This window comes from Phalaenopsis equestris, unplaced genomic scaffold, assembly GCF_001263595.1.
Source record: "Phalaenopsis equestris unplaced genomic scaffold, ASM126359v1 Scaffold000128, whole genome shotgun sequence".
Classification (NCBI taxonomy): domain Eukaryota; kingdom Viridiplantae; phylum Streptophyta; class Magnoliopsida; order Asparagales; family Orchidaceae; genus Phalaenopsis; species Phalaenopsis equestris.
In genome coordinates, this window is record NW_018164570.1 from 13,957 (window position 1) to 25,830 (window position 11,874).

Genomic DNA, 11,874 nt, shown 5'->3' on the forward strand with positions numbered 1-11,874 from the left:
CCGAGCTTATCAACATATTAATTTGAGAGTTTAGAGTACTTGGCTTGGAGATGTGGAGTCATGTCGGAGAATCAAATTTATTGTTACATATTAAGGATGATAATTGTTAGGATCTTGCCTAAAACTAAGATAGTTAAAAAAATCTACATTTTAATTCAAAATTTTTGAATAATTTAGGGTTATTTTGGATCAAATTATGGATTTGTTTATTTTTCTCACGATCAACTGTGGTCAAAGTTTATTTATTTTTTTTAGCCTTTATTGTCTTGAATAGAAATTATTAATTTCCATCACATCAATTTTTTCTAATGCATTATTTAATAAGTGATTGGATTATTGCACTTGGATTACATGTTTAGTAGGATATATATGTGCTTAAGTATGTATGGAGAGGGTTTGTTTCCTTTGCATAGGGTTTTAAATGAGCCATCCCAAGTATATCATTTTTTGGACTTGACCAAGCAGTATATCATTTGTTTGTTGGACTTGATTTGGTCATATTATAATTTGTTCGGTTCAAGTTTGAGCCACACACCATACACATACACAAATTTTATGTGTGTTTGTGTAAAAACAAATACACACGTGTGTATTTGTGTATGTATATACATATATGCATAAAAATATTTAAATTATTATATAATTGTACTTGGTTTGCTTTAATTAATCAAATGAATGCTTGAACTTGGTTATAAACTAGCTAAAAATTTGACCATATATCTGACTTCTCAAATAAACAAATAATTTTACCAATCTAAATGAATTAATATATAATTATTATTTTACTATTTAAAACCAATTAAATAGGATAATAAATAAATCAAAAGTATGCTTTCTTGCAATATACACATGAATTGAGTAATATTTTTATGATAATAATAATAATAATAATAATAATAATAATAATAATAATAATAATAATAATAATAATAATAATAATAATAATAATAATAATAATAATAATAATAATCAAATAAATAAATAAATAAGGGTGGTGGACCGGGGGCTGTTCTGGGACTGCGACAGCGAGGGGGAATGGCTGGAAAAGTTGCGGAGCAGTTGGCTAAGGATAAATATCCCCGCGGGATTGAAATACAATAGGAGTACCACTTGATTCTTGGGGAATGGTCTCCACCTCGGATGAGTTATAGCCATACCACCTTTTTGTCTTCGGATACAAACCTCTGAAGGTAAAACGCCTTAGAGGCCACAATCTGAAATAAGAAACAATCAAAGTCTGAATTCTAAACAAGCATACAACACATATATAATAGAAGCTAGCAGATAGGAATAGAAGGTCATAGGAAAGGAAAGGGAAAGAAAAATAAAAGGTAATGTAATAGGAAAAGGCTACGGTAGGAAAGGGAGGCGGGCAAGGAATCAAATAGGCAAATAAAAAAGAAATTTGCGATACTATATTTGCTACAGTACTGCAACCCAAGCTCCCGCTTCAAGTTGTTTTTTTTAGCTCTTATGCATATTAGTCTAACATAAGTTGTGTAGGAGTTGTAGATAGAACAACTAGGCCAACTAAGATCCTTGAAGAGCATGCAGGTGCATTGCATGGAAGATTGCCACTTTCTATGTAGATTGTGTTTGCGCCAATGAATTTTAATTGACATTTCTTAGCTGGTTGGGTTGGTTCATGATGTTGAAAATGCTGCACAATGCACCAGGAAGTTCCAATTACTTGCATGTTTGGCAAAGACTAAATGTAGGAAGTTTTTGTTTTGATGCCTATGTTGAGTGAGGAATTTAACAAAGAATAGATGACTATGAATACACCAACCATTTTTATTTATATACTTTGGAATTAATTCTGAGATCAAATTCCGATCAAGCATCCTGAATTATAATATAACGACATTTGCAAGTTTATTTATGACTATCGATTTTGTTGTATAACAAATTTCATAACAAATTTCAAATGAAATATTTTTAATTTAATGAGAAATCAGTTATATGAGCATGAGAAATCAACTGTCTCATTTTTCTTACTTAATACTCAAATTCTTAACTTCATAAACTTAATAGCATTTTTTCTTGTCTTCTTTGGATTTAGTAATCTTTCTTATTTCATTTTCAGTCAGCATTGTGAATAAGATCTATTTAAGTGCTGTTAACCTTTCATTGATTCGGTATTTGGATCTTTTATGTGATTATTCAAACTCTACTAGTTGATCTCCATAGGGGATATTTTACGAGTCATTTTTTTGGAGCTTAAACTTTAGATCCAACAAAACAACAAAAACTTTTTTTTTATTTTTTTTAATCCAACTAAATTGAGTAAGCAATTTTACCCTCTTTTATCTTACATACAACCAAACAACCTTGGACAAATGGAATATCATGCATATTCTTAACACTTTAAAATTATGTAACCAATTGACCTTAACCTTTTTGTAGTTCTCACTGTTTTGCACCATCATTTTGTCACAATCTAACCCGGGGCTTGAAGTTAACTAAGATGGGAACGGACGGTCGGACAATGGAGATCAATTCTCTGTTATTTTAATTCTAGTACTAACAATTTAATATTTAAATAATACATTGGTTATTCAATTCTCTGTATGAATTCATGTATGAATTTAATATTTAAATAACAACGGTCGGACAATTCTCTGTTATTCAATTCTCTGTATGAATTCATGTATTAATATTAAATAATACATGAAAGAGCCTTTAAAATAACAATTTAAATTAACAAGTGAAAATTTGTTCATTTTCGTTTGTTATTTTTGTCTTCTATACACATTTGCTCCTGTTTTATTCATCTTGTTCAAATATTGAAAACCTAAAAAAATATTGAAGCAACATAATGAGTTATAAGATAATCCAAGAGTAATCACACTTATAAATTATAGTAATCCAATGAAAATAATACAATATGCATGCTAAACTATAAGAAATCCTATAATATGCCGGTCTTTTATAATTTTATAAAAAATCATATATATAAAAAGAAATAAATATACAGATAGATTGTATGAGAGTGCTCAAACATGGCTTCCTACCCACACGGTAAAGACATGTAAATGGTTCCAGAAAAAAAAAGAAAAAAAACAGAAAAATACATGAGAGCCCATAAGCATTTACTTTAACTTTGCTTTTATTTTAAACTTAATTAACACTTCTATCTCTGTGAGGATCATCGTCAACAAACCTAACAAATTCTTGGCCGATAGTGCCCCATCAGCTCCTATCGACACAACAGTTAATAATTTACACATCGCAATTATCTTGGGTGGGAAGACCCTTACTTGTCCTTGACCGATTTTATTTTGTTGGCAGAGTGGTTAATAATGTAAACATTACAATTGTCTAGGGAGGTGAGCGCTGGTCTACTTGCCGCTAGTCAATATTATCCCGTCGGCACAACAAATAATGATTTAACAATCACAATTGTCTGGGGTGGTAGAAAAACTATGCGCGTAGGTACACTGACGTCTCTATCTGTACCATTAGGGGTTGAAATCTTCCTCCGAACATACATATACAAGCATTCACATATAAGCTATTTAATTCTTCATATATACATTATTCTGTGATATCTTTATGCATCTACTAACATGCATTTTTTTATACTGTACAACTATTTATCAGACATATATTTCATATTATTCATATATCTTTCTCATGAATATCTCTTACTTGTATCTATCTCATATATGTCTTTTACTTATATCATGCATATCTTTTTTGTATGCATGTCTTATGTGTTTATTTTACATATAATATCAATCTAAATACATTCATGTCATGCATATCTTTCATGTATGCACATCTTTTCCTATTACGCTTATCATGCATATCTGCCCTATCAATATGAAAGATTTGATTAAACTACGACAAACATGACGTCAAACATACAATCTGAAATAAAGAATATTATTGAAATTAAAAAATGCAATTATTCACCTCATTTGCCACGCTGAACTCTTAATCTTCGACAGTTAGCTGGAGGTTGCAGTGACTTTTACGTTGAAATTAATAACTTATAAAACATATTATTAAGATGTAAAACTCATGTATTTTTTGTTAATCAAATTAATCTTCCTAACTTATGATTAATTTATTTAAAATTTACCGGGTCGCTTTATAATAAATTTTCACACTCACTTCAAGTTTGCTGTCTCAGATAAATAACCTAGTATCTGAAATTAACTTAGGATTTAAAGATATTTTAGTTGAAAAAGTAATTTAATTAAAAATATAAATGATTTGCTAAAACATACCTTAAACGTTTTTCTCGACAACTAATCCTTATCCAAAGCTGTCAAATTTACTTTCTATCACCTCCAACCACACTTTTACGCCGATATCGTGTTAGAATTCTTTTGGAAGCTCGCAAAAGACGTTCGACACTTCCGACACACAATTGACGTCTTCGACGACTATCAAAAACGAGAAAAATACGAAAAATGAGGCAAACTTTAATTTGGAATGGTGAGGAGGGAAATGAAAGTCTCAAATGTTGCTAAAATCAATTTCACACTTATCAATTTTATCTAGGAGACCTCAATCGAAGCCTGCGGCTTCATGAGGTGCTCGTGGCTGCTTTGTTCGCACCTTGGATTGCGAACTGTGCTACAGTAGCTGGGCACAGAAATTCGGAGCTCACGGTAAGGAGTGAAAACAGGTGGCTTTGAGCGAACGAAACCGAGAAGGGGAGAAAAAATTTTGAAGGCTCTGGAGTCCCCCAAATTGATGCAAATATTGCTGGTTAGGTCGGTTGGCTAAAGTAAAACGAGATTATGGATGAATTAATTAAGGGTTAATTAGGTTTAGTCATTTTATAGTTTCCAGTTTTTATATCTTCCAACAACAACAACAACAACAACAACAACAACAAAGCCTTAACCCCACTGCGTGGAGTCGGCTATATGAATCCTTTTTTTCCATTGCGTCCTATTTAGTGTCATATTTTCATTTAGATCTAATAAATTTAGATCATTTTTTATATCCCAAGTCTTCTTACTTCTACCTCTGCCGTTCTTAACATAAGTCGAATCTAAAACATCTACGTTTAATTGACAAAACCATCTAAGACAACTCTCCTCTAATTTTGTCAGTCACCGGAGCTACACCAACCCGATCATTGATATATTCATTTCGTATTTTGTCTCTAAGTGTGAAGCCATTCATTCACCTAATCATTCTCATCTAAGCAACACTTAGTATTAAGCTTCTCTTTTAAAGGCCAACATTCAACGCCAATCAATTCATAATTTTAATATATTTCAATTAATTCATAATTTTTATAAAATGCTTTATATGGAATTGATCTATTTCTTGTGTAGAATTTTATAAAATTATTTAGATTGAAATCCGAGGGGTGCGAAAATTGGGTGCAATTTAAGTTGCTGAAAATTTTCTCTGATTTTATTGGTTATTACACATTTCTTACTTTCAGGATCTTTTCTAGGAAGAGACACAAAAGATGGGGAAGCTCGGAAAGAAAGCTAGGAAGTTCGCAAAGAAGAACCTCCAGTCTGTTCTGAGGAAGAAGCGCAAGTTCAAGGCCATGCTCAAGCGCAAAAGTGCTCCAGGTTCTGTTCTTTTGGCTACAGTTTTATCTGCAATACTATACTTAAGACATTGTTACTTTTCATTACAAATGGAATATTTAATCGATTTTTTTCAGGAACAAGAATTTCACTCTCTCATGTTTTATGACTTCATTGTATTTTATCTTCATTTATGCTAAATATGGTAATCTGTTGTAGGCATCATGGCTACACATGAAAAGTTTTTGAATAAATTTTGTTTTTTGGCTGGAATGTATTATATATTCCACAAGTAGCCGAGGATTATGAATTTAAAATTAGCCTTTGATCTTTTTTTTCGGCAAATCCATTCTTTATTATTGTTTTATATACCATTTTATTCTAGTGAAATGTAACAGCTTTCATCCATAAGAAAAATCAATATGAATTCCTGTACTTATTTTTCCCTAAAAATTTTAAGCTTATACCGCTGATTAGTTTCTGATTAGGAGAAGTACAATGGAGTTTTATGTTATGCTATTTCATTCTCATTTGCATTTTTTTCTTCTATGATGATCATCAATTTTCTCTTTTACCTTTTATTTAATGTTATCCAACCTGTTGAAGTAGTTGAGCTTACTCATACCTTGAATTGTGTATCTTTTAATTAATTTTCCTAGTATTTAAGAGTTCTTACTATATAAGGCCCATCATCATCATCATCTTCATCATCCTATTCCCAATTTTTTAGGGTTAGTTTTATTAATTCTCATTTTGCTGAGCGTTGCTTGCCAAAATTTAGTTTAAGCAACTTTTATTTACGTTATTTTAGATCTATTTCTTTCTTATTTCATTTGATATTAATTTTATCTATCCATCTAATATTGCATTCTCTATTCTTTACTGTACATGCCCAGATCACCCATGCCCATTTTTTTAAAATCTTGGTTAGAAGGTACCAGTCTCTATGAAAAAGAGTTACTGGTCTGCTGACTCAAGTTTACCATGTTCTTTGATTGCTAAAATATGCTAAATTTTGTACAGATGTATGTTGTATATCTTCTAACTGACTTTCTTAACTCTATTTGTTGTGCCGCCAGTTAATTTTAAGATTCATGGAGCGTTTGGGGAAGCTTGTGCTTATCCTAATAAGCCGCTTATTTGGAAACGTGGACTGCGGGGCTTGACCCACGCTCCGCGTTTAGTGTAAAAACAAATTGCGTTTTCAGATAAGCTGCTCAAACGCAGTTCTAAACGGTGAGGCGACGTCTTCAAAATTCCGTCGCAACAGATAAGCTGCCCCAAACGGAGCCTCATTTTCTCTTTAAAATCAGATTATTCATCATCATCGATATTGCAATACATAAACAAGTTGCTACATAAAAAAAAAAGAAAAGAAAAAAAAATTGTTGCATGTTTTGTCTTATGTGCAACGTATTCATTCTTTATAACTTAAAAGTCATTATTATATTTTTCTTGATGTAAATTATTACAAAATATTTACTATTTCTCTTTTTGTTTTATTTATTGTCTTTTTTGCAATTTTTATAGATCTCTCATTATCAAAACAATTTACATGATCTCTAGAATTTTGTGGATAAAAGTCTTGCAAAACGTTGATGCAACGTCTAATTGCATTTGATATTAGGTTTGTCACAAAAGTTGTTGGAAAATAAGTTTTATTATTGAAACAAATAGGAGGTACAACCAACACATTTGAAATACGACAACAAGGCACCTTAAAATCTGAAAGAGCACAAACATGACACACATTGAAACCAGGGTGGATCTCAGGGTGGTGGAGGTGATCAGCGAGGATTTGGCCCTCTAGAGAGGTAGCAACTGGTGGGAGAAGGGCTGGAAGGCATGACAACAACAAATATGTGTTGTTAACAGTGAGGGGGAGTGCGAAGCTGAAGGAATGACAAGTGCAGTTCCTGTCCTAAGCGGGGGCAGCAAGAAAGAGGGTTATGGATAGCGAGGAAGTGGCTGTTATAGTTGCAGTGGTGCGTAGACAGTGAATGTGAGGAGTTGTGGCAACGACAACAAATTGGAATGAGAGAAATTGGTGACTAGACGGTCGAAACTGCAGGCGAACAACAAATAGACTATGTTCTTGGTGGCTTTAGTGAGGAGTATGCCGACGACAGCGGCGGAGGATGCAGGGGATTTCAGGAAAGAAACATGATGGTCATCCAGGGCGGCACTAACGAGTGTAGGTGATTGAAATTGAAAAGACTAGTGAAAATAACAATGACGACTGTTTGGGGTCTGCTACTGCAATGGAGGGCGATCAGGAGCGACGCGGGGAAGGGTGTGGGAGGACATAGGAAAGATAACCACCTCATTGAGAGAGATAGTCAGAACACTACCCAAACTCTTTGATACGACCCTCAATGGGAGAAAATGGACGCCGGTGGTTGTTCCAAACAAACTCATAAAAAATTGCACTATAAACTCTAATACAATACATATATAGGAAATGACTAGAAAGGAATGAAAGGAAATGAGGAAAAATTGCTAAAAATTGGAAAGAAAAAAAATGGACATTTGGTTTTGTTCGGTCTCGATTGCAGGACCTGTGCTCAATACCCGCGAGCGCGGGATTGCGTGTCCCCGTACGCGGGTCCTCCCAAGTCTATTTTCTAGGGTTGCGAGAGTTTCAACCTCGTTTGTCGATGCTTCTGGATCATCTTAGTGTAGTGTTAGGTTGGCCATGTTAAGTGTGGTGGAGCTACTGTAACTTCCCAGTAAGTCACTTTTATAGGCATTATCATTCTAATGCACATCTCGATAGGATAAGTATTCATCATCTTTTATTTAACATGAGTTGGAGTTGCATATAACTCTAGATTCTCATAAAATAACTCTTGAGCCCTTAAGTCTGTAATCTTCTGTTGAAAGATCTAATTCAAAATTCAAAATTCAAATTACAATATTTATTGTTTTTTCCTTTTCTACAGATATTATTCTCCTTCCTTATTTTTATCTTGTTTAATTAGTCTTGGAATGTAATATGAATTTCTTTGAATTTATTTAGTTAGTTTCCTTATCTAAGGAGGAGAGACTCCTATATGTAAATGCACCTTGAATTGAATCATTAAGAAGAAATAAAATTTTCTCTTCAGTTTCTGGTTTTATGGTATAGAGCGGGAGATAAAATTCAGAAAAAAAAACCCTAGTCTTCGTCCTCGCAAGCCGCGATCGATCCCGCAAGCCGCGATCCTTCTACCGCAAGTCGCGATCCTTTCTGCAGTCCGCGATCCTTCTACCGCGAGTCGCGATCCCGTCGAACCTTCGGCCTATCTCCGATTCCTACTTCCTGAGCCGCAGGGACTTCTTCCGCCACTTGCAAAGCTGAACCATCTCTTTTTTTTATCATGTCTGAAAATATAAATGATTCTGCCGCCTCTATCCAGCATTCCACTCTGTCATCAACACCACCCTCCTCTAGAACCACCGAAAATCACTCGGCCCAGATCACCACAATCCGTCTCAATGGTGATAATTATCTACGCTGGTCACAATCGGTGAAGATGTACATTAGAGGAAGAGGGAAGATAAACTACCTAACAGGCGCAAACTATATGAGTTACTCCACTGTCAAAGAACTATGGGAGAATGTGGCCCAAATGTATTCGGATACGGGTATCCAATCGCAAGTTTATGAGCTTTCCCTGAAACTTGGTGACAACAATCCGTCTCAATGGTGATAATTATCTACGCTGGTCACAATCGGTGAAGATGTACATTAGAGGAAGAGGGAAGATAAACTACCTAACAGGCGCAAACTATATGAGTTACTCCACTGTCAAAGAACTATGGGAGAATGTGGCCCAAATGTATTCGGACACGGGTAACCAATCTCAAGTTTATGAACTTTCCCTGAAACTTGGTGACATTCGTCAAGGTAATGACTCTGTCACAAAATACTTTAATTCTTTAAAAAGAATATGACAAGATCTTGACCTGTTCAATGATCAAGAGTGGAAGTGTCCTGATGATGCTAGTAGGTATAAGAACATTGTTGATGCAAATAGAATTTTTAAATTCCTTGTTGGACTTAATGAGGAGTTTGATGACGTTAGGGGCAGAATTATTTGAAGAAGTCCCATGCCTTCAATCCATGAGGCTTTCTCAGAAGTTCGCCGCGAAGAAACTCGAAGAGGAGTGATGCTCAACAAGAAATCCATTCCTACCAGCATACCCGAGACTTCGACATTCCAATCGGAGGCTCATATCAACAAGTGGACTGTTCCATATCCACAGAAGAATGAGGAGAAACCATGAGTATGGTGTGATCATTGCAGCAAGTCACGACACACTAAAGAAACCTGCTGGTACCTCCACGGTAAACCTGCAGATTGGAAGCCAAGAAACAAGCACAATCCACCTAATGCTAATGCTGTTGCCGAACAAACCAACCCATTTAACAAAGAGCAAATCGATCAACTCCTGAAACTGCTAAACCCCAGTTTGGCTACTGGTACCCCAACTTGTTCAATAGTACGCGCAGGTAGACAACTAAACCCTTGGATTATTGATTCATGAGCTTCTGATCATATGAAAAATTTACACTATCTATTTCATTCATACATCTCATATTCTGGCCATGAAAATGTTCGTCTTGCTGACGGTAGTTTCTCTTCAATTACTGGAAAATGAAACATTAACCTGTCCAAGAGTATAGGTCTTAAATCTGTACTCCATATTCCAAAACTCAAATGTAATCTTTTATCTGTCAGCAAACTTTCATAGGATAATTTTCTGTGAATCCTCTTGTGTTTTTCAGGACCAGAAGTCGGGAATGATGATTGGGAGAGCTAAAAAGATAGGAGAACTTTATTATTTTGAGGAGACTGTTCCTGGTAAAAATAAGGTTGGAGCTTACAACATTATGAGGTCGAACCCTGCATTAGAGAAAATAATGGAATCGCATCTTAGACTAGGCTATCCGAGTTTTTCTTATTTAAAACATTTATTTCCAAATTTGTTTAAGGGTGTTAATTGTGCTTTACTTCAATGTGAAACATGTTATTTGACAAAAAGTCATCGCATAAAATTTTCTCCAAAACCATACTCTCCTTCAAAATCTTTTTACATGATCCATAGTGATATTTGGGGACCTTCAAAAGTCAAAACATTATCTGGGAAAAGAGGATTTGTGACGTTTATTGGTGGGTTTATCTTATAAGCAAAAAATTAGATGTTGAAAATTTTTTTAAAGATTTTTACAACATGATTGAAACTCAATTTGAAACTAAAATATGCATCCTTAGATCTGACAATGAAACTGAATATTTTAATGAATGTTTAGGGGAGTTCTTAATAAACAAAGACATAATTCATCAATGTACTTGTCGTGACACTCCACAACAAAATGGAATTGCTGAAAGAAAAATAGACATTACTTGAGGTTGCTCGGGCTATCATGTTTTCAATGAATCTTCCAAAATATTTATGGGGGGATGCTGTTTTAACAACATCATATTTAATAAACTGAATGCCAACTCGAGTTTTACAATATACAACTCCTCTAAACAAACTGAAAAAATAATTTTTTAAGTCTATGAATATCTTCAAATATTCGTTTAAAAATCTTTGGATGCACATGTTTCGTTCATATTCCGAATAATTGCCGATCAAAATTGGATCCAAAATCTGAAAAATGCATTTTTCTTTGATATGCCTCAAACAAAAACAGTTACAAATGCTTTAATCCTTTCACAAAAAAAATTTACATTAGTATGGATGTGACCTTCATGGAAAAAATTCTCTTCTTTCACAAAAATCCACTTCAGGGGGAGTATAATACAGATGAAGAAGATGATTTTTGGCAAGTTTCTAATCCATTACCAAAAATTGTTGTAACATCAAGTACACCTGAGGTCTGTGAAAACAAAAAACCAGAAATAGTTATTGAAAATAAAAATAATCCTAGTCAATAAACGTTTGAAAGTATCTTGTCTAATACAGGGGGAGAAATACCGCATAATACAACAACAGAACCTCTTGTTTATTTCTGGGAGAGGCTCCATAAAAGAAAAAAAAGTTCAAACTGAATCTTTAGCTCCCTCCCAATCTGAAGAACCGAATGATGGTCCTCAAGAAACACAGATAATTTCTGATCTTGATCTTATTTTTTGACCAACAGAAGCTCAAGATTCAGAAGTTATGAATCTGGATCTTCCTATAGAGTTTAGAAAATGAACACATTCTCGTACTACCAAATATCTCATTTTGAAATATCTATCCTACAAAAAATCTCACACAAACATCAAGCTTTTTTGTCAAAAATTTCTAATCTGTCTGAACCTAGAACAATACAGGAAGCTCTTAGCAATCCAAATTGGAGAATAGCAGTAAAGGAAGAGATTGATGCTCTTTT

At 34.0% G+C, this 11,874-nt stretch overlaps 1 protein-coding gene across 3 annotated transcripts in view; it reads left to right on the forward strand.

Moving 5' to 3' along the window:
* Positions 1-5,360: 5,360 nt before the first annotated feature.
* Positions 5,361-11,874, forward strand: part of LOC110021276 (nucleolar complex protein 2 homolog) — a 43,135-nt gene continuing 36,621 nt past the window's right edge. Inside the window, exon 1 of one of the 3 annotated variants that reach the window (XM_020719710.1) lies at positions 5,361-5,549. In XM_020719710.1, coding sequence (XP_020575369.1) covers positions 5,441-5,549 — 109 coding nt within the window. In that variant the 5' untranslated portion in view covers positions 5,361-5,440. The remainder of the gene's footprint in view (positions 5,550-11,874) is intronic. The other 2 variants (XM_020719708.1, XM_020719711.1) reach the window with 2 other exon arrangements.